This window comes from Filicampus tigris, chromosome 13, assembly GCF_054856515.1.
Source record: "Filicampus tigris isolate MCC_2025a chromosome 13, RoL_Ftig_1.0, whole genome shotgun sequence".
NCBI lineage: Eukaryota > Metazoa > Chordata > Actinopteri > Syngnathiformes > Syngnathidae > Filicampus > Filicampus tigris.
In genome coordinates, this window is record NC_141229.1 from 9,442,099 (window position 1) to 9,466,040 (window position 23,942).

General features: G+C 42.6%; 1 protein-coding gene across 3 annotated transcripts; it reads left to right on the forward strand.

Annotated features, from left to right (window-relative positions):
* The first annotated feature begins 273 nt into the window (after positions 1–273).
* Positions 274–23,480, forward strand: zfyve28 (zinc finger, FYVE domain containing 28). Of its 3 annotated transcripts, none has more exons than XM_086049972.1 (14): positions 274–670; positions 12,145–12,285; positions 15,067–15,204; positions 15,347–15,549; positions 15,665–15,754; positions 16,647–16,736; positions 16,820–16,921; positions 17,011–18,543; positions 18,829–18,924; positions 19,142–19,305; positions 20,525–20,641; positions 20,755–20,856; positions 21,824–21,927; positions 21,998–23,480. In XM_086049972.1, the coding sequence occupies exons 1-14, from the start codon at positions 635–637 to the stop codon at positions 22,127–22,129; spliced, it is 3,048 nt and encodes a 1,015-aa protein (XP_085906098.1). In that variant the 5' UTR covers positions 274–634; the 3' UTR covers positions 22,130–23,480. The 3 variants fall into 3 exon arrangements, with proteins under 3 accessions (XP_085906098.1, XP_085906097.1, XP_085906099.1); XM_086049971.1 differs by having other exon boundaries at positions 275–670; positions 20,752–20,856; XM_086049973.1 differs by lacking the exon at positions 18,829–18,924 and having other exon boundaries at positions 275–670; positions 20,752–20,856.
* The last annotated feature ends 462 nt before the right edge of the window (positions 23,481–23,942 follow it).

The following is a 23,942-nucleotide window of genomic DNA, read 5'->3' on the forward strand; positions in this document are numbered from 1 at the left end:
TAATCAGATTTTCTTCGAGCCTATACTGTACACAAAAACAATGTCTCCGCGTTGTGAAATACATTTCATGTTTTAAGAAAATAAAGGCTATGAATTTCACCACACTTCACCAAAACTAAACGCACAGCAAAGTCTCATTGTTCACACAAACATGTTTTTGAATTGTTCCTCTAATTGAACGCACATAAAATAGAATAGATTATAATGTAAATCATTGTGGTTTCCGATGTTTTGAGAGCAGTACTTGAACGTCTCACTTCCTGTGAAAGTGGGAGGTGAATGTTGTCAACGTGACTGTCATCAAGTAACATCGGACGTGCAGCGAGCGCCGCAGACGTTGGCCAGTGCACTCGCGACTTTGGAAGTGGCAGGACAGGGGAAGACAGGCTGCAAACCCCACAGGACGACAAAATGCGGAAATAAGTCATTGTCTGCGTGTATCCCCGCCGTCTGCCTCGAGGGCCATTTTCTAGCATTTAGGACAACTTATTATATGTTTTCTTTTATTTATTTTATTGTATTTTAAGACACCCTTGCTAGCTAGCTTAGCAGCCGAGCGAAGCTGTCAGGCACACAGGTACTGCCGGAGAAGCGGACGAGGGCTCGGTGACAAAAGGAAGGTGGCGCGGTAACGATGAACCGCTTTCGAAAGTGGCTCTACAAGCCTAAGGTAAGTTCTCTGGAATCCACTCTTCATGTCAGTCCATCGTTGAGCCATTTTGTTTGTATTTCCCGGGTGGGAGTAAGCGGCGGCAGTGGGGATGCTTCGGTTCGTTCGGCTCGGTTCGGCTCGGCTAGCCCGCAAGCGATGTCATACATCTGCTAACGTTAGCCGGCCGGCCGACCGGCTTTTGAGTCTTCACGTTGACATATGCAGCCAAGCTTATAGCCCCCCCTCCCCTTTGTTTTTGTTGACCCCTTTTGTTCAAGAGAGACACTGGGAAAACATGTTTGCGTGAATGCCTAATCCCGCACCTATACACGCGCACGCACGCACGCGCACACACACACACGCACGGACTTTTTATTGTCACACGTATTACTGTGATCTGATTGTTGACACTCCTGCTTTGAAACCCTTTCGGACAAGGGTGGGAAAATTTGTGCTCAAGGGCGACTTTTCGTTATATTTAATTAAAAGGACTAATGGGCATCAAGTCATTTGTAGGTGGGAAGAAAACAGGTTAAAATTTGTAAAATAAAAAAGCTGAAATAAAATTCACACATCTTTAAAGTTCTTTTTAGATTTATTCGTAGATTAGATTAAAAAGAGTGAAAAAATTGTTTATTAACATGAAATGTAGTCTAATATTTTATTTTTAGTAATTTATAATGAACCAAATACTTACAGGGGAATTCAACCCAAATCAGTTCTTTACAAGAATATGTTCTATGCAGGCCCACCCACTAGTTGAAACACGACATTCTGATTAATATTGTGTGTGTGGAGTATGAGTTAAGCAATAATATCCACCCATTTGTGGGTGTGGCCATTTTGCCGCTTGATGTCGACTGAAAATGACATCACAGTTGCTCAGGTAACGAATCATGGCTCAGCTTCAGGAAACACGTGGTCCGTGATTGGTCATTACCTGAGCCCTGAGCAACTGTGATGTCATTTTCAGTCCACAAAAGTGAGAAAATGGTCGCTCTCTGAGATGGCTAAAAACGATTTCATTTTGCTGCTTAACTCATTCTACAAACGCAATATTAATCAAAATGCCATGTTTAAACTAGTGAAGGCACATATAACGTATTGTAAATACTTTTTAGGGTTTGATATTCCCTTTAACAAAGTAAATACATTGTTAAATGTTTAAAATATTTTTTTTTCAATTGACTAAGTCAAACTAAGTGGAGAGTGGCATGTCTGCCTCACAGTTGTGAGGTGCGAACTTCAGCTCCGGGCTTCCTGTGTAGAGTGCATGTTCTCCCAGTGCTTGTGTGGGTTTTCTCTGGACACTCCAGCTTTCCTACCACGTTCCAAAAACATGCATTTTGGCTTAAATGGAAACTCTAGAGTGCAGCTGTGGGCATTTTACAAAATGTTGCCAGTCCATCCGCCAGCGGTCTGGGCACCTGTCCGTCATCGTCAGTGTGTAATTTTTTCAAGTTGACCCAAACTAATTTTCAGCCGGTCAGTCTGTCATGTGTTTTTTTTTTTAACCGCGCTGCTGTCATTGCTCTCCCATCAGTAAATTTTACCGGTCCACCAGTCCATCTATCATCACGGTCTCCCCCTCCAAAAAACCAACAACAACAAAAAAAACACGAGAAAAATCCAATGTGATTAAAATGGTAAATCTACATCATACTTGCCTGCCCAAAGAGCTTTATACACACACTCGCATACATTTCACGTTCACTTATTTGCCAATTATATAATATTTGCATCTGTTTTAACTCCTAAAACGCCAAAAGTAGTTTAAAGTTTAAAATGTTTTACCTTAACCAGAATCCAGCTCCGCATTGTGGCCAAGGATAAAATCCAATCCCCTTCTCCTGTCTATAAAAATGCTCGTCGTCATCTTCTTCCTGTCCTCCTTCTAGGTTCATTAGCGGATTACAGCTCTTTGGTGCATACAGCCACCTACTGTACAGGAAGCACAAAGCGCTGTTTGCCGATCTGATCTTTGGGTCAACATAAATGGACTTTCATATAGCTAAATGAGGAAACCTTGTTCAAGTAGTCATGATATTGTGGCCTTTTGGTGTAAATGAATGTCCACTTAATCATAACGTTTCATTGGTTCAATGAGTAATTTTTAAGATTTGGTGGATTTAAATCCAGCATTGATGGCTAAACTCTGGTCATATTTGTACTTATGTGAAGCTAGTGCACTGCTAAATTTGCTGCTGTCAGGCCCAGTCTTTTCTTTTGGAGTCAGGGGTTATTGGATTTGCTGTAATTCTTTAGATCATGCAAGCAGAGCAGATCGCTGGTACCTTGTTAAATATTCCAGCTGCAGCACTTTTGATAAGTGAAGAGATGTTCCTTTTTTTAACTTTTTAGGTGTCGGGAATGTAGAGTAGTTTTAATGCAACCTTGTGATGCGTCATCACTATACATTGTTTTCCCAGAGTTAAAGCAGAGTGTGTTTCTTCGCCAGAAGTCGATTAAGAATGATCTACGTGGTCTACTGCCTGACAGTAATTCTGTACTTGTTCTATTTATAGTGACCACTGTGAGTAACTGTCCTTTTGAAAGTCTTGTGCAACATTTACATCCAACTTTATTGTAATGTACCCTTGTTTGGAGCTCCGATGAACATTTGCATGAAACGATTAAACTGAACCTAACTAAAGTTAAACCTGATTAAAAAAAAAAAAAAGTAATAAAAATTGTCTTAAGTTATGCAGTGTACTCTCCATTCCGATTCACAGCATGCATTAAAATCTATTTAAATATGTCTGCACAGTAAATTGGCATAAGAACTGTTCCTAAAAGGTTCTATAGTGCACCATAATGTTGGTAATTTGTGGTCTACAGCTCTTTGCATGATGCGTTTCTTATCATAGGTACAATGGAAACTCCTACCAAGTTCAAAGAGTTATTGGTTCTGAATGTCAACCTTGAATTTTAATTTCAAAGCAACAAATTTGATTGGCTCGGCAGATTTTTTTTTTTGAATTTTATGCAAAATTGGTGTTTAGTTGTAATGTCCTAATTTTTCGTTAACAATCGAAGGTTTCTCAGCATATGCAGTCAGATTCAGATTTTGTTTTTTTACTGCATTACTGAAAAGCCAATTAGCTATTATATATTTATTTTCTTCCCATTTGTTGAGACGGGACCACACGTCCGCCTTTGTCCTTTTCTTCTTTTTCCAATATTATAACTGTATATGTCCACCTGTTTTACCACACCACCACGGTCCAAAACCGTTTGCCTTTCCACCCTCGCAACACCTGGGTCTCGCCTTAATTATATACGTGACATTGGCAAATTGACTCCGCTGCTCCACCAAGTGGTGGGAGGTTGAATATACCAAAATAAATCCACATGACAGAAATACAATACAATACAATACAATTTTATTTGTATAGCGCATTTCACAACAGCTAAAGCTGTAACAAAGCACTTTACATACAAACAAGTGAAAACAATAAATTAACACAAAACACTATATACAATAGACACCATAAAACAGCTGAAAATTAGACAGTCTCAGGTCGGATCAAAAGCCAGAGAATATAAATGTGTTTTCAAATGGCTTGTACAAATATATCTTTTTTTCATGAATCTCACTGGGTTGCCAGTCTGTCAATCTGGGTGGGCCTGTGCACACTCAGGCCCACCCATGGCTCCGCCCCTGCTTCGCAATCTGTCTCCATCCTACTTAAATTGTTGTGACATTTATGATAGAACGTTGCATCTCATTTTCATTTTACATTGACACCAAGTAAGCCATTTATTATTGAGCAATGTTCTCCGGGTTATAAAGAAGTGTTACATCAGCATTGTCTCCTTGACTAAAGCAGAGATTGCGCAGTCACTGGCTTGACCTGTCTTGGATTTAGAAGCAGAAAGGGTTACTGTCGCCCTAACTATCAATTCATCAGTGACTATTTGACAATTTTGCAGTGAGTGGTGGCAAAAGAGTGTGACAAGGATAAGCTCTGCTGGCTTGGTTCCTGTTGACATCCAGGAGACAAACTCATCTCTTATCAGAGTGTTGTGATCACTGCCTGCCCTGTGCCGTTGCTCTCTCCTACTTCTGTAGCATGCTGTGAACGTACCTGTAAAACCCCACATCCACTCAAAGAAAGTCAAAACCTCACTTCCACTCGTTTTTGTTTGGATGTTGTGAGTGTAAAAGCATTAGCAGGAACAATACATTCTTTTTATTATTATTATTTTTTTTTATGACGTACCATACCTGGTTTTGTAGTTATTCGTTGGCTGATGTTCAACTCCAGTCTTGTTACTGGTAGAAGTATGAGAACAAACTGTCTTACTTTTTAATGGACTGTGCTTTCCACATTGAGTTGATAAACAAAAATCCAGATCCTCTGAGTCTACGAGCTTGTGTTTATTATTAGTGGTTTAGTTATTCTCTCTGTGGCAGGATCCTATCCTATCAGCAATGACATTGTCCCATATTGTGGACGTTTGGTTAAAATAACTTCCGGGATGGCGGACTGGACAGGCAAGCCACTGGCGAATGACGGACCAGTGAAATTTACTGTATCATCATCTACTTTATCATCAACATCATCAAACTTCATGGCATTACACTGTTCTTATGTCTCTGTCATAATATTTGTTGGAATACACTAAACGGCCACGGTTTGGTGAAGCGTAGCTAATGGTGAGTGCCATTTTTATCCATTTTTTTTCTTATCTTGGACCTCGAAAGTATGTCTTTGCGTGAAAATGCTTATATCTAAAAAAAACAAATGTGTGCATGTCCTCGTGTATGTATGCAGTGTGTGTTATCGGAATGTCACTGCGAAGTAAATATTGTAAATATTTTCATAGCTTTGAATCATTCTTTTGACGCATTAATAGTAATTTACTCAAGACAACGCCTTGATTTTAGCTGTACACAGTTATAGCAATGAATGCAATTGTAGTAATGGTAATTGATATGACGCGCTGTAACCTGCAAATGGAAGAAGCGAGGCCAGACGAAGAAATTGACAGCCGGTATCTGCAGAGGCACTTCTGTTGGCACACAGTTGTTGGAGGAAGGAACAGCAAACCGCTGAGCAGTGGCTAGCATGGCTTCATATTTAGCCTTCTTTCTGTGGCTCTTTGGAGGTCTCATTCTGCTTAGCCACCAGCCATGCTGTAATTGATTTGTTGTCACTTTCCTGGATTTAGGGCGCTCACCCTTGGTCAGAGGCGATGGAAGACTTTTTAAAATTCATTGCAGGTTCTGAGCCAGGTGTAGAGAAACAATGATTGAAGGGAAGTGGTCGTGGAGGATGTGAGATTTGACGCTGCTTACCACCAGGGAGGCTTCTGTCAATGGCAGTAATTAGTAGACCCGCTAATCGAAGGCTTTCTTTTTTTCTTTCTTTTTTTTTTTTTTTCCTGCTTTTCACTGTGATGAACGACAACAAGCGTTACCTTTTCTATTTCTAAATTCTTGCTAATAATGTTAGGAGTAGGAGCATTTGACATTTATTTGCTCATTGTTAACTTTCCAATTCGATTAATCACTATTTTTGAATATTTCCAATGCGATAGGAGAATGTCTTTCTGAATGTTCTGATTTGTTTCGATCAGTCAAATATTGATCAGAATAATGCTTCCCAGTGGAGTTGACAGCCGAGGTAATGCTCTTCTTCATACTGCAAACTACATGAGACTGAATTGACAGAGCATTCAAGATGCAATTACCGGTAGTTGTATTTTGCCCATCCCTACTACAGAGACAGGACAAATAAGATGTGAATAACTCTAAAACATCACAGCTGACATTCTATTATTAGTTAGAGTCTGAATCAACATATTTGTTGCTACTTGTTGCCAGGCAGAGTTTATGTATAACTTGCATAGGGTACCTTCGTTTTGTATGTAGTAAATATTGACACATTTGACAGTGACTCCAGTTATTCTATTTGCTAAATATTTTACTGGGAATAGGATTTTTTACTTAACTTTCAATTCAATTTTGAGGGGCCAGCTCTTATTGTGGGGCCTCTTAATGCACACCCCCTTGGAGAACCGCAGCTTTACACCCTGCCTGGCATCATCATCAATAGATTGTAGCCCCTCAACACTGATTGACTGAAGGTTGGCAAAGGCTTTCTTAATTGCAGCATAAATGCCTTAAATTAAACAGGCACATATGTCCCTATGAATTGATCAATTAACATTACTTACAATAATATACAATATGGCCTTACTGCTCCTTAGTTTATGTTAAACACATCCATTATGCTCTTTGGCTTTAAAACCAAAATGTGTCCAAACATCTACCTTGAGAGATGCCGGTGCTTTAAAAATCTTGTTGACCATTTTTCTCATTAACTTTCCTCATTCAGGTGCTTCCTTCTCATGTGAGTCGCTGGCGCCGCTGTGCCCCCTCGCGTCAGGTAGAAGTACCAATACTCAGAATGAGAATATCGAGACGGTATCATTTTTAATTAATATCGGTACATATCTAGGTATGAATATTTTGAGCACACCCCTATTAAAATGTATTCATCAAATTCTAAATAGTAGCTTACTATTACAGATTTTTTGGGGGCATTTTTCATGGTCATCATCGCCATGTACAAAAGCACCCGCTACCTTCTGAATCGTTGTGTTTCACCTCAATATGGCAACTGAGGATACTGATGTGTCTTTAACTGACAATAGTGTGGGCATAGACAGTGTCACACTCTATTGCGGAGATGGTCAATGTCTCCATCTATCATAAACAATATGTAGATGGCAGAAGTGATTTTTAATCACCGTTGTTCAGTCCGCCCGGACTAAACACATGTCTGCAGCTTCTTTATCTACAGGGATGTGTGAACCAATGCGCATGCGTAAAAAACCTTCACTGCGGTCCATGAGCAAGTCCACAGCGGTCGGCGTTCGCACAAACTTCACGAAAACTTTGAGACTGCAAAAGAGCGTGCCTTTTAATCACAATTTCTAATGCCGTGCTTGTGTTGGTGGAGCGTTAAAACGTATACACTTGCGCAAACACGACCAGATAAAATCCTTACTCGCACACTCCGGGAAAAAATGTTGCATATCTCAAGCCCTGACTATATATTTTGAAAAACAAACTATTTGAGTTGATGACACTGTGCCCCTGAACAGACACTGAAAAACACACAAACAAGTACTGTAGCAAGGCAGTTAGTCATAGAACGTTCACAGAGAGCTGTCGTTTACAGTTGCCATCACAAACATCAGAGCTGGGCTTTTTCTGGTTGGAATCAAAAAGATTTGTGCCACTGCAAGCTCTTGGGTCACGGCTGTCGTGTGTCATTTGCAGCAGCTAGTTCAGTATCTTCACTCTGTCACTGTTTAGAACAGTGGAAGGAATGTGAACAAATTTGTCCTCAAAGTGAGCCATGCACATCTGCCAAGATGGCAGAGTAGCTGTCGGTCAATCTCACACAAAGTAATCACGGCATGCATAAAGGTGCATTTGGCTGAATTGTTATCACATGCAAGATAGCGGTAGATTTGGAAAGGTACATTGACTTTGTTGCTAGTAGCAGCGCCCCCGAGCTGCTAGCCTCCAGCAGAACTGGAGAGTTTGGTGCGTTGTATCTAACTCCAGAACAAGCCCACATTTGTATCAATTCAGAGTGTCGGCATCTGCGCCAACTGTTAAGTGGCAACACTAGAGGCAGTTTATCAGATTTCTTATCACTCCCCGAAGCAACAGAAACACTTTGAACAACTTTATTATTTGTAAACAGAATTTGATATCTAAAACCACACATGCAGGTTCTTGCTTATTTGTTTTAGGTTGGCACTTTTTATACTTTTTCTCTAAGATTTATACTCACAGATGCAAATCAGACAAAGCAGCCAGTTCTGGATTGTATAACCAGATTATTTGTTGCATAAGAAGAGATTCCTTTGTGATGCTGGCAAACAGGGTGTCTCCATGTGACACCACGAAACAGTCAGAGGACTCGGGATATACCTTTAACCAAATCCTCTCCCCTGTGTGTGAGATGTCCCGATAGACGTGAGTGTCAGACGCATAGAGAGGTTACTGCCTAGTCCAAATGTCACATCAGGACAATCTGCATCGAAGAGGCACAGTTTAAGCCTTCATTCCAGATGGGTGGATCACTCGGAGTCAGTGGACTGAGATAAGTCTAGTCGTCTGATGTGGATCCAAATCTTCATCCTGCAGATAAGAATAGATTTGAACAGTTTTGATATTCCTAAGCCTTCCATAGTTAGACAAAGCAGTTGTGAATCATGCAACAGCTGTGAGGCAATCACTCAACACGACTGAATCCAGTTTGCCCACCACGACATTCCGATAATAGTATTTTATTTAGTTTGTGACTAAAACCATTGGCTCACTCTTGCTTTCAACACTGAGTCCTAAATAATAAATGAGTTGACGAACCAATGTCCCCCCCCAAAAACATTTGCATGGGATCCTTGTATGGTAGCCAGAAGCCAGCATAAATGGGGCTTTGAATAGAATACGGAGGGTAGAAGTAAGGTCTCTTTTCAAGACCTTAAGTGGCTTCAATGTGCACACGCCGGTGGCATCGCTGATTTTCAAGTGTCTGGCAGCTCTCCTCAGCTGTATGCTTTGAATGGAAATGAAGTGTGGAATTTGAAGACCTCGGAGAATGCAGAAATGACAAAAATGCCCAAGCTGTGCAGTGGCAGCCACTCAATTTGAACAGACACTACCGTTTACTAATTAACGTTTCACCAAAGTGCAGGAAGTGCAGAATCTTTGTGAATTGTATTGGTCTGAAAGAATTTTGCACCACGTTGGACTGCGTCATCGACAGAGCAGTCAACAGTGGCCGACAGTGGGAGTATCAGAGGCGTATGTCACATCACAAGGGACGAGAGTCTGCTGACTCATGTCCTTACTTAATGTACGGTAGAGCTGTCATTGGTGGTGATGATGTAAGATTTGGAGTCATATACCCGCACGATCACTCCTTTCTGAATATTTGTCAATTGCACTGTAACAATACAGTGTTACATTTTTGCCGGTGATGGTGGGCGGAGGTTGGACGCAAACCAGCCCAACTCACTAAATGGGGTTGAAAATCAGCAAGAGTGCATCCGTGCATTAAAAAAAATATATATATGTCAAAACTTTATCCAAAAAACAGTGACCCAGAATATGGAAAAAGCTAGACAAAGAATACAGTGTCACATACGACGGCTTTGTGCATTATAAGAATTAACTGATCATTGCGCTGTTTTTGTCTTCAGCCTCACTCTATGTGGTCCAAAGATTGTCCGGCTCATAAAGATCGAATATCTGATCTGTGCCGTTCCCGACTTGCGTCTTCTGATACGATCAAGCGCTGTTTCAGATATGCGGCTGTCCATTTTCCCTGCATTTTCCTTGTTCGTATCGTCATCACGGAATTTGAAACGTGAAGTGTGAATCCAGCCTACATGAATCATATATCTTTGATGTCCGAATGAGGATGAGTTTGTATTTTGGCAACAGTCAAAATGCGTAGGCAAGAGAGCTGCGTCAGCTACTTGAATACAGCGACATCATTCCAGTGCAACCCACGAAGAATTCCACACCGAAGAATGCAACCATGTTCATATTTATTTCGTCTGTTCATTCTTCCTTTGATTGACTTTATTTATGGAGACTCAACCAAAAAAACAGATCAGCATAGTTTACAACTTTGTATTGTCCAAATGCTCTGCTGCTAGAAGTCAAACATATGGTTGCCCTCACATTTTCAGAATTATTTCATGTTATTTTATGAATGAAGCCACTTAAGTGTCTTTAAGTTGCAGTGCATCTTGAGCACCGCCTGCCTTTTACTTGGTTTCTCCCATGATGCGCTGCTGCAAGAATGTTCTCTCTTGTATGAGGAATGTAGCAGGAGAAGGCTTGAGCATGACATCTGTTTCAGACACCTCTTTTCTATCTTGCACACCGGTGCATATGGGTTTCAGGAAAAAGATCTTTCTGCTTCCTCCTGCTGCTCGTTTCTCTGTGGTCACCGTGACATTTGTGCCACAGACCATTCCAATGTTGTCGTAATCTAAAGCCTGCCTACCCGTAACCGCCGATATCACTGGCAAATATTCGATACGCATAACGACCCCCAATCTGCCCTTTAAAAAAAATATCCATCAGACCAAAATGGAGGTCTTTTGAACATCTTTTTAAAAAAAAAAAGTACTGAATGCATCTCTTCTCGCTGTACTGATGCGACAAGCATCCCTGCTGCAGCTTATATCGCTGTATGCTTGCTTTTTGTTTCATTATTAATGAGCGTGAGTGAGGGAACAGAGTTGTGTATCATATTCAGGGAGAAAGTCCACAAGGGAGCGGATCACGCAACAGGAAGAGCACTGCAAACTTGAGGGGAAAGCACCTGTGAGAGATTTCTCCATTACAGTAATACTAATGTTCCATTTGATGTCATAAAAAACACTTTCACCACACCGCAGACAAAAAGGCAAGTGGCTCTCCCAGTCCGCCCAGTCATGCTGCTCTTTTAGCGCCTGAGCCGCTGTACTATCATTCGGTTTCTCACAATACTTGTGTGCGTGATGATGCGCGTCGGCATGTGGTCGCCATTTTCAAATCCATTAACCTTTCGATCTATCTTGAGCCTCCCTTGATTCTGTGTCTGTGCGCGCATAGTTTGTCTTTTATACACAAAATTTAAACGTACCTATGTGATACTGTGTTTTCTTTGAAGTACAAGCACAGCTAAGTAGTTGTATTATTCTGTCATTTCCTTTTTTTTTCTAACCATACATTGTGCAATGTTTTCACTCAACCAGTACACGCTTTGCTTCCACTGTGCTGTTGGTCCCAACACCTCCAGTGCACGGTGGGAGATAATGACACAAATGCTCTTCCAGGGTTAGGCTCACTAATTACGCCTACTCTTCTGGGAGCTTTCACTGTATTAAAGCCTTTGTTAACTCGCCTAGTGACAATGAATACTAAATATGTCATTCCCGTCGCCCTAAAAAGAAAAAAAAAAAACTCAAAGTACATTGACTTGTGTTGTCGAGAATTTGCGCATAATCTGCAAAAAAAAACAACTCGTGAGCGGCGTGCCCTATATCACTCATTGAAGTCCTATTCATCACTTTTATTCATCTTATGTGTGAAAACGAAGCCTAGAATTACCTCTTAATAGCCAATGCATCATTTGTAAATTAGCATATAGCCCAGTTCTGCTAAAGTGGGAAACAGATAAGTGCGTCTTTATCCGACACTGTTGTTATTTATGTAGCAAACGTCTGAATAGTGGTGGAGGCAGACAGCAGCTATGAGCTCTTGTGTGAGGACGCAAACGTGTAGTTGGGATGTTATGAGCACTGCCTCAATCCCACTGGTGTATAAGAATTGATATACACTGGATGTTAAATCATGGTTTTAATTTGGTGGAAAGACCCCAATGGGGATGATATAACGTTCAGCCTTTCTGGCTTCCATACCTTTTTGTCAGTAATTTGTTGTGATTTTTTTTTTTTTTTTGCAGAGGACAGACCCACAGCTTCTGGCCCAGTTCTACTACGCAGACGATGAGCTGAACCAGGTGGCCGCTGAACTGGACAGCCTGGATGGAAGGAAGGACCCTCAAAGATGTACGCTGCTGGTCAATCAGTTCCGCTCCTGTCAGGTGAGGTCGGAGAAACTGTGTCATGCTGCCTTTAATGAGAAATCGCAACATCCCAGTGGCATATGTTGGATTTATGGTCCTTTTTTTGGGGGTGGGTTGTTGCTGAGATTTTTTTTCTATGCTGAGCAAAGTTACAGATAGTTTTATTTTTTTTAAAGTTCACATTTTTTTATCTCTTTTTTAACCATTCTACACTCCTTAACGATGTTTAAACTAGATGGTTTATCCACTAAAAACAACCAAATGTGTAGCTTGAACTACTCATTTGTTTCTATGTCTGTGTGAACTTTGATCGCTTTGACAACATTGTCACCTGTTTTTGGAACTTTTTTAAAGAAGCAAAGAAACATTTCCCGTTTTACAAAATGATTGTGTAATTCTACTTTCATCAACTTGCTTATTGGAAAGCATGTTAAAACCCAGATGTCAAGTCTATAACCACGCCTTTCGAGTATTTAAAACATTCTAGTAGTGTTAAGAGTAGTGTTAAAAATGAAAAAGTTTGAAGTGAGACAAATTGATTCGGCAGTGATGCATCAATGCACATAACTGTATTACGCAAACCGGCTGGCTGGACATTGTTTTTTTTTTGACAACAAACTGAAAATAGCCACGGCACTTATCAGCCTCAGTCTAAAAATTGGCGATGTACTCTCATTGTTACCTTATCTAGGTCAGGTTTCCACATGAAGCACGTTGAGCTGATAACATGAGATAAGTAGAGTTTTGTCAGCGTGTAAGGATCTTTGAAAAGCAGGGCTCTGCGTCGTGTGTTTAGTTAATAAATGTCTAACAGTGGCTTCTTTAAAGCGGAAGTCAACGCAAACATATTTTTTTCAAGAATATGTTCCCAACAAGCCCACTAGTTGAAACACGACAGTCTGATTCATTTTGCGTTTGTGGAATACAAATTAAGCAGCAAAATGCACTCGTTTTTAGCCATCTCTCGGGGCAGCCATTTTGTCTTCTGTCGATTGAAAATGACATCACAACTGCTCACAACGACCAATCTCGGCTGACCTGTTTTCTGAATCTGAGCCGTGATTGCTCCTTGTGAGCAGTTGTGATGTCATTTTCAGTCGACAGAAGACAAAATGGCCGCCCCCGAAGATGGCTGAAAACGAGTGGATTAACACTTATTCCGCAAACGCAATATTTATCATAATGCCTTGTTTCAACTAGTGGGCTTGCATAGAACATAGTCTTGAAAAAAAATATGTTTGCGTTGACTTCCGCTTTAAGGAGAAAATGTTTTTTACACACATTTCATATAGCTGCTTACAGTTACTTGATGAAAAGTCCATCTATCCATCCATCTACCAATTTTCTTCAGTGCTTATTCTCATTGATTTCGCAGGTGAGCTGGAACCTACTCCAACTGACTTTGGACGAGATGCAGCGCTAGACTGGCCCAAAACAATTGCTGTCTATATTGTAAATGTATTAATGTGCTGCACTCTCTAAATTATGGGCTGGTCCCATGGGGTATAATGGAGGAAAATGATTAAGCAGAGCTCCGAACCCTGACCTTCAGAACAGTGTATGCATGGGTGTCTTGGTTTTGATTGTGCTGGCGTTGGTGTGCATTGTTAGCTCTGGCTGTGGCCCAAATGTACATGATAGAGGTAATGGTTCGAGTACTCATTGCGCGGTCAGGGCTGAGAGGCGCTTGGAGGGCAAGGCTGTGCATGAGTGATGGATACCATGCTGCATCATACTGAGAGAGCTGCAGGTGGTATTGGGGGGGGTCGTCATGTGGCCTGTTGTGCTCCAGCAGCCCTGCCAGTGCCGCTGCACACCGGGCAATGCTTAATAAGGTCACCACTTGGCCCCCAACTGTGCTTATACCATCTTCCTTTGGCAGTGTGCTTATTTTTGTTGTGCTGTTGTGCTGCTTTTTTTTTTTTTTGTGCGGTCTTATGTTGCAATAGATTTGTTTTCCCCTCAAACATTCCCCTGAAAGCTTTTGAAGAATAAATTAGGGAGTGATACCCAACAGCCTGGGGCACCAATAATAGCAGATGAGCCCACTCGGGCCAACAATTTACACTTGAACCGGCCACCGCAGCTATCAGCTACTATTCACGGGTCTCTCCGGGGGCTTCTGGCATGCCGATTATGCTTATCTTATGTCGGCCTGAGTGCTCTGCAATGGCTGCGTGTTTATATTTCGGACAGATTGAATCGGCACACACGAGAGACAGGTGAGGACAAAGGTTGAAAGACAAGCAATGATGAAAATAAAAGCTGAAGGAAGAATGGCAAAAAAATCTTTTCCCAAAAGAGGATTTGCAGCCGTTCCTCGGGATGGTTATCACCGGTGTCCCCTGCTACTAGCGGCTTACGGACACACCAACAGCTCCAAACTGTAAAAGAATCAATGGTCAAGCTTTCCCATCCCAAAGCTTTTTAATCTTCCTCCTCTGGGCGTGCAGAGAAAGACGCAGTGCTGCGCCTGACAAGATTACAGTGCACAGTGCCGCCACAGTTGAGTGAAAAGCTCATTGTAAGTCATTGTTATGGCTCTTGTACATGCCAGCGGCACGTAAGCTCTTGATTAGCTCTCGCGGTGTGTGACACAGTATTTTCACAGCTTGAATTATGCGCCTCATTTTAGTGTTTTTATTGAACGTCAGCGACCCTAACGCTGTGATACTCTTGTCAACGTGCCTTGGTTCACGTCCCAATCAATGTTCTCCGAAAGCTGCAATGGCTGTCTTGGAAAAGGTGTCATTCGCTCATGTTTTTGTTCACTGTGCTTTTGTGACCACGTGGCTGCAGGACAATGTGCTGAACATCATCAATCAGATCATGGATGAATGTATTCCCTGCGACCGAGCCAATCGAGACTTCTGTGTCAAGTTCCCAGAGGAGATTCGTCATGACAACTTGGCGGGGCAGCTCTGGTTTGGAGCAGAGGTACAGTATTCCCTCCGCTTCAGTCTGGAGGAAAACAAGCTTTCCGTGAAGTCTGTAAAATACTGTTTATCTCGTGTGGACAAATGCCCCACGTGGAAATGTGTGACATGCGATTGTTAAAGATCTTCCCACTCTTGTGCAGTGTTTAGCTGCAGGCTCCATCATCATGAACAGGGAGATAGAGAGTATAGCGATGAGACCCTTGGCAAAGGACCTGACTCGCAGCCTGGAGGAGGTGCGCAACATCACCCGAGACCAGGCCCTGCGAGACCTCAATTTCTATACAGACCGCATGAAGGACGCACTGCGACATTTCGACAGCCTTTTTGCTGAGTTTGAACTCAGGTAAATTAGGAGCAGACCTTCTTGGCAGTCGTAGCGCAAATAATAATTCACATTTGCCAACAACAAACCTTTGACTCAACTGCAAATGTCATCGCTTCCCTCTCTTACATTGCAGCTATGTGTCAGCCATGGTGCCTGTAAAGTCTCCCAAAGAATACTATGTACAGCAGGAGGTGATTGTTCTCTTCTGTGAGACGGTGGAAAGGTGACTTTGCCCCCCCCATCCCCCAACAAACAAAGAGACTTATGTTTTCCAACTTCTAACTTCATATGAAATGCGCCACATGTATCGTGTTGACCACTGGTTGTCAAACTTTTTGCACCAAATGCCGGCCCAAAAAAATTCTTAGCTTTCCAACTACCACCATCATGACAACATTAAAACACAGTAGCGTAGTAGGCCTTAGTGTTCATTAAAAAAAAATAGGGCAGTGATTATATTCTTAAAGCGGAAGTCAACGCAAACATTTTTTTTTTCAAGAATACGTTCTATGTAAGCCCACTAGTTAAAAAAGGGCATTCTGATAAATATTGCGTTTGTGGAATAAGTGTCATTCCACTCGTTTTTGGCCATCTCTGGGGCCGGCCATTTTGTCTTCTGTCGACTGAAAATGACATCACAACTGCTCACAATGACCAATCACGGCTCAGATTCAGAAAACAGGTCAGCCGTGATTGGTCGTTGTGAGCAGTTGTGATGTCATTTTCCATCGACAGAACCAAAATGGCCGCCCCCAGAGATGGCTAAAAACGAGTGCAATCGATCAGAATGCCGTGTTTCAACTACTGGCCTGCTGGGGACATATTCTTAAAAAAAACATGTTTGGGTTGACTTCCGCTTTAAGTTATTTTAAGCCACAGTAACAGTAAGCACAGTTTGAACATTAACATTGTGCTTAAATATAGGGAAAAAAAGCTGTCCTTGAATAATGATGAATAAATAAATTAAAATGTATTGCACACTAAGTCAATACAATGCAAATGAACTTCGCTAACAACTTAAATACAGCAGGAACTGTACTTAGGCAGTGGTCCGTACAACATTGGTATAGACAAAATAGTGATCTTGTTTATGCTGTCTTTCCCTTCTGTCCCAGGGCGCTCAGACGGGGCTACCTCACACAAGACATGATTGATGACTATGAGCCTGCGTTGATGTTTACAATTCCCAGACTAGCCATTGTATGGTAAGTGTTGCCTGTCTTCACCAGACTTCCGGCCTTGCTCTCCTACTTCCAGTCCTCATGAAGGATTTTGAATCTATTTTTAGCGGGTTGGTCGTGTACTCAGAAGGGCCGCTCGACCTTGACCGAAAAGCAGAGGACATGTCTGAGCTCTTCCGCCCTTTTCGTACCTTACTGAAGAAAATCAGGTTACTGATTGCCATCATACATTCTGTTTCCTTACCACCCAAAAAAAAAAATGTTGTGGTGTTACAGCTACCATTTGTCACCTTTTTAGAGACCTGTTGCAGACTCTGACTGAGGAAGAGTTACTGATGCTGGAGAAGAACCTCTGTATCTCTCAGGATGGCGAGTTACCCACGGGCCAGGAGGAGGCCACGAACAAGACACCAGCACCGATACAAGAGCATCAGTCCTCGTGCAGCCCCGCTAATGTCACCTCCAAGGCGGGCGGTGATGAGGAGGAAAAGCACTTGTCTCTGTTTGTCTGTCCCAGCCGCGAGGAGGGGTTGGCGGAGGTCGAAAAAGGCTGGGAGCAGGTGGAATCCGAGAAAGGGGAGCAGGCAGAAGACTTGCAGTGTGAGGAGGCGGAAGAGGCGGAACTAGCTTGCTCCATGCAATATGACGAGGAAGAACTGGAACAGCTCAACATGATGGTGTACCGCGTCGGGGACGAGATGTCGACTCTGCTGTCGCCTCCTAGCCAGGGTCAGTCCCCGGCACACCGTCCCAACAGGGGCGAGGGAGGAGGCGCCAGTGGCGCTTCCAGCACTGAGGCCTCCCCTCTCAGGGTACTGAGGGGCCGAGGAAGGACAGGTGTCTATTTAGAGGAGGAAGACAGGGTCTTCTTCATGGAAGATCTGGACCCAGCAGGAGACGGCGTTACCAGCATCTCAAGAGAAGCCCATAGTTGTGTTGCCTCGCCTTCAAAAAATCCAAAGTCTGCTCATCCGTTGCAACGCAGTCCAGGTGTGCCGTCGGACGCGGTTCGCAACGGTTGGCTCCCCGAGGGCCCTTCAGAGGAGCCTTGTCTGCAACCACGTAGTAAGAACACACAGTGTCTCAACGCAATGCGACCTCCATCGCGCACATCTGCTCCCGGCTCCGAAACGCTGCCTTACACCAACGGCTGGGAGGTGGGCTTAGAGGGCACGGTGAATGAAACCGCGGAGGTCATTGCCCATCGTATGGGCGGCATGAAACTCTCGGCCACGGTCATATTCAACCCTCGCTCCCCCAGCCTGACGGAGCTGGCGGCGGACAAGATGCTGCTGCCTCGGCCCTCCCCCTCTGAGATTGAACCATGTGGGCCGCTGGTGGCCACTCACTGCTTGCTGAACTCTTGCGTCTGCTGCGGGAGCTGCGAAGACGCCCGTGACGATGCCATCACCTCCGAGACCGCAGGGCTCGGGTTAGGCCTCACTCTCAGAACAGATAAGCAGTGTAAAAGCGCAGCCCCCGGCGCTGTCATCCAGTCTTCCGCTTGCCGGCTGGCCCCGCGAGGCCGAGAGTGCTTCAGCAGAAGAGAACTTTGCCAGCTGTCCCACACTTCTTCCCGCTGCCTGAACCAGCCGCTCGAAGAAGAAGGGAGAACTGAGCTAAGTGAGAAGTGCCTGGTGGGCGAGCCACGACCGGGGCATCACACTCAGAACTGCGGCAACGACGTAGGGGACGAACCTTGTCCATGTAATTACCAGCAGAGAACTGAAACGAGGCAATACGCGACTGGAGGCCCGCTAAGGGACAAGGATAAGCAAGGAATTAAGGAATCCAAGAGGGACACCAAAGAGGAGAGCAGGAAGGGCTCAAGGTAAGAACACAAATGTCCAGTTTTTGATTTTTTTTTTTTTTTTTTAATGTACACGTTAATGCGATGTCTGCAACGTAGATTTTTGTTTGTTTTTTTTGGTTCTTGCTTTATCACTGCACTTTTGTAATGAACTTCAATCAATATCAATTTGGTATTACGTCCACCTTGTATTTCTCTTTGTTTTCGTTTTTTTTTTTTTTTTTTTTAATTTCACAGTTTGTGCTTTTGTGTTTTCTTTCCTAATGTTTTCAATATTTCCTCTTCTTTCTGTACTGTTGTTTTTAGTCTTCACAACTCCCCCCTCAGCTCTGTGTCAGGTAGTGACTCTGAGAGTGTGTCGGTCACCACATGTAGTCTATCCAGCAGTGTTTACACTCCCAGGTAACTATAAGCAGCATCATATGGTAGTATTTAATACTGGGCCAAAACAGCAGATGATGTTTTCTTTCAGTCTTCATTTATGGTATTCAGTTGTCGTTGCTGTCTTAAATCTCAACATCTCCACTCACTGAAATATGGATGGTCGGTGTGAATAATGTAGGGACACTTGAGGGGTATGAACAGCTTCTCCTGTTCTGTCTTCCATTGCTTCCTGCAGTCCCATCAGCAGCCTCACTCCCAGCTCAGGCACGTCAGAGGACCTGGACCATGAGGAGATCCGGCTTGCTCTACAAGATGCCAAGATGGCTGCCCGAAATAAGATTCGCTCGCGCTTCCACAGCAGCAGCGACCTCATTCACCGACTCTTTGTTTGTATATCAGGTAAGGCCTCGCACAGCGCTCATGTTCGCTTAGGCGGGGTACACACACAGATTTTTTTTTTTAATTACCGCTAATCGATTTTTAAAATGTGAGAGACCCGCACACGATGAGGAAAACAGCTTCAGAAAAAAGGTGAGCTGTGATTGGTCGTTACCTGAGCCCTGAGCAACTGTGATTATTTTCAGCCGACAGAAAGTGCCAAAATGGCCGCCCCCTGAGATGACTAAAAATTAGTGGATTTTGCTGCTTTTAACTCATATTCCACAAATGCAATATTAATCAGAATGCCATGTTTACGCTAGTGGAGGCGCGTAGAACATATTATTGTCAAGAAACGTTTGGGGGTGACTTCCCCTTTTAAGTTAATTATTACAATTACAATGATACAATTATTACAATAAATCAATAAAACAATCATTTAATTAAAAAGGTAAATGCATTTCAAAATTCATTTCTATATATTTTTAAATGTACATTTTACCTCATTTTTAGATTTTAAGTTCAAACGTGTACCATAGGTAAAATTGTTTCTTTTAATGACGAAATACTAAATAATTCACTTTATTTGTAATGTTTTCAATGATAGTTAATTGATAATTGAATAAAATAATTGTTAAATGCATATTCAAACTGCATTAGTAATAGGTTTTATTTTATTTACAATAATCAATCAGCCAGTTATTAAATGAGGTAGTTGAATACAAAATGAATACATTTTAATGAACCAATTCTAAGAATGTGAAAGGTTGAATTAATACAACAAACATTACAGCCGGCTTAAAGAATGAAGCAGGCCATACTTTGCCCCTGCATTATTGAAATGCTCAACACACCCTTTTGCGCCTCTATTTTTATTTTTGTCTGGCCACAGTGTGAGCTTCCTAATTGGCTGTCGTTCTGTTTCACATCCCTGTCATGGAGTCTGTGGCTAGGCCCAACTCGGTGTTGACCACACACATAAGGATTGGCCATCAAATATTGAACAGTTTTAACATTTACAATTACCATCCCGACTATTTTCTAAGCAAATGGGGAAGAAAAAAAACTTCTCAACAAAACCCACACAACAGGATAGTTGCTCAGGATCATCTTTCAGAGACATCCGAGAATTGGTGACTTTGCTGACTTTGGTTGCAAGGAAACGGAAATGTTGTCCTTATGCGGGTATCCTACTTTACCTGCCCCTTCTCGTTATTTCAATTTCTTTTGTGGGACATAGGTGTTGCTGATCAGCTACAGACCAACTACGCCAGTGACCTTCGCAGCATTCTCAAGACATTATTTGAGGTTATGGCCACGAAGTTTGAGCAGGGAGAGAACGATAAGCAAAAGAAAGGTAAGGGATCATGTGTTGGACATGGACTATTCAAATGTAACTGGAGGGGGGAGGAAAAATCAATTAATTATACACAGCTCAATTTTAGTTTGTTTCTCTGTGGTGCCCAGCAGGCCCTGTTCTGCGAAGTGCGGTATTAGAAGACTGTGCTCTCTGTCAGGAGACCATTTCCTCATCAGAATTGGCAGCCAAGGCCCGTGAGGGCAAGTTTGAAGGTCAGCACAAACACAAACATACTGAATGTACCGGTAGTTGAAATGTCAGCCCATCCTTCTTGGAGGCAGCCGTTGGGAGGCCCTCATCGTGGAAAGCCGACCACACACCCGCCGATGCGACCGTATGCCACGGAACATATCAGTCGCGGCGCCCAGCGTGCATGATTCTGCAGCTAGTTTGCATGACTTGCAACTTTTGGCTATGAGTCCAAATGTTGATTCGCAAGTCAATGGCGTTGCAGGCATGTTATAGCGCATGATGTTTCAGAAGAAAAATTGCTAGTACTACGCAGCCTCACTCCGGAGCCCAAATGTGCAGGCAGGCAGAGGGAAAGTACTGGCAGCAGGGGATCGAATCTGCAAAGTTGTTTTGAGTAACACTACTGACTTTATATTTTACTTTAATTTAATCCACCTTGAAACATGAAGCATAAACGGCTCAGATTCATTTTTTACGCACAATTAAGACGTGACGTCATCGTTAGTGATGTTTCCATGAAATTAAATATTAAAGCCTAGCCTCATAATTCCCCCCAAATACTGTATTTATTTCTACCTGCTATCTAATCGCTTGACTGTATGAATGCCCCGACACTCCGGACCACATTTACCACCGCAAACACAACGTCGCGTGTGACGTCGTCTCCCCTTCTGCGCATGCGGGCCACATTGACGACGCGTGTGTTCATACAGCAGGCAAGACCGAGGTCGCATTTATAATGTAATATGAACGCTTACACACAAAAAAAATCTGATTATTTCAAAAAAATCCGAATTGAGCATTAAGACCTGCGGTGTGAACCTAGCTTTGGATTTGGTATTGAAACAGTCGTCACCATCATTTTGACATCGAGACCGAGACGCCATCTAAGATTCACCGTGTACGTATGACTGTATTTTAACTGGGTTAAAGACTGTACTGACAGTGCTTACTTGAACTGATTTTTTATTGTGGGCTCTGTTGTAGACCCTCCTGACTGGGTTCCAGATGAAGTGTGCAGTTCCTGCATCGCCTGCAAGGCTCCTTTCACCGTAATCCGCAGGAAGCATCACTGTAGGAGCTGTGGAAAGGTACAATCCATTCATCCCTTCAGTGCGTTGATCCCACAAACCCCTAACGTGTGTCACCTTTCCTCCTCAGATCTTCTGCTCCCGCTGCTCCTCCCACTCGGCTCCATTGCCCCGATACGGGCAGATGAAGCCCGTGAGGGTGTGCACGCACTGCTACATGTTTCATGTCACGCCTTTCTACAGCGACAAGGCCAATATTTGAAGCACAGGGCCACCATGGCGAGAGCAAAGACCATGCAAAGGATGCCTTCACAGTCAACTTATGTGCTAGTAGAGTGAGAGGATGGGGCTGAAACCAAGGGACGGCCTCACCTGTTTCCGCTGTCGTTTGCTGGAACGGGAAGCAAACGTACTCGTTATTCACACGTGTGACTGTGAAGGTGTAAAAGAGGGAAGATGATGAGGCAATCACGGACTTTGAACTGACATTGCGCAGCACAACACAAAAACAGGCCACCTTAGGAGTTTTATTGCTTTTCACGGACAAAAGAATGGACTTTCTATTCCACAGCGAGCTTCCAACATTTGTGCCAGAGCTCCCACGGGACTCGGATTAGTGAAAGAAAGTAAGTCATGATAAGTATGTAAATAAGGATCGTTCTGGTCATAACCATACCACAATGTCGGCTTTTGCAATTCATACGGGAACTGGTCAAAGAACCTCTCCACGCTTCCAGACGCATTTACACTTTAGTGGCAAGACAGAGCTTTTGTATTGGGATTTTGTCACGCTTTCGATGGCAGTGAATGTTAATGGGGCAAGACTTTATGGGCTGTGCCCATTGGCACTCTGGGTGCTTCTTTGCTTATTCAATGGATAAAAAGGGAGCTCGTAGTTATCACCATCTGGTCTGGGAGGCCCTCTAGTGGAGAGTTGACCTCTCTTCAACACTTATCACTTTAGAAAGTGATCAGGAAGCTTTCTTCACAGGTGCTGACTTGCAGACTGCAAGGTCGCTCGTTGCTTTTCTTCTCATTGTAGTGCAATATTCTGACTACTATGATCAAACAAGCCATTTTATGTAAGTGCATCGGTGTTGATTAGCCAAATGATTTATTAGCTTGAGGTACATCACGCTGGACACGCACCAGTCTGTTTTGCATTTGAAGTGCTCTACTAAATATCCTTGCTTCCTTTACAGTAACAAGCAATCTTCCACCCTGATCATCATGTCATGATAGTACATTTGGTACTTGAGAGTGGGCATTGTGTCATTCTGCTGTAACGCAAAGCAGCTTCTCAGGCATTTCATAATCAGGAACATGCTCTACTGTTGGATCGGGCTTATTGCCTTAAAATTCAACCTCACTTTGGAAGGGTTTTGCTTTTTCTTTTATAAAGAATAAAAATGGCATATAGAGCTTAATTTTGTTTATTTAAACAGGGAATCATGCAGTAATTTAATGGCGGAATATTCTATTATTTCACAGCTTGGTCTTAATTTGTAAAATTACACTACATTTCCTTGATGGGAGCAGTGTAATTAAAAATTATAATGTTATATAGTTTTAAATGCAATGTAAACTGAAATAAATGTTTTTTTCAGTTTAAACCTGTTGACTATTTGTGTTTTTTTTATTTTTCTCTTATAATTAGAGTTATGTACTATGTTGTAGTGATCAATTGTTTCTCCTACATTTTTCTAAAACATACTGATCATTAGGTTGAATTTAAAAATGCACATGTGGAGCCATTTGACATAACTGAACGCACAGCAAGTCAAGGTTTTTTTTATTTTTTCTGATTATACCTGTACAACACACCTGAACGCATGACAGTGTTGTTACAAGTTTGCAACATGAGCATTTTTCAAAATAAAAGCCATGTTTTGAAGGGGTGCCGTTCTACAGTTTTACGGTAGTATATTTAATTTAACATGTAATGTCATGTTGCACGTTTTTATACAGGGCGTACTTATTTTTAATCACATGCAGCGCTAGTGGAGATGTCAAAATTTTCACGCCGTCCTAACATAACCTAATACACAATGTAAGATGTCAAAAAAGGTTACCAT

Excerpts from the sequence above, each read along its gene's own strand:
- zfyve28 (XM_086049971.1), top strand. The coding sequence starts at position 635 with ATGAACCGCTTTCGAAAGTGGCTCTACAAGCCTAAG. Across the intron at positions 671-12,144 it reads AGTGGCTCTACAAGCCTAAG|AGGACAGACCCACAGCTTCT; the intron begins GTAAGTTCTCTG and ends TTTTTTTTGCAG. Across the intron at positions 15,755-16,646 it reads TTCTGTGAGACGGTGGAAAG|GGCGCTCAGACGGGGCTACC; the intron begins GTGACTTTGCCC and ends CTTCTGTCCCAG.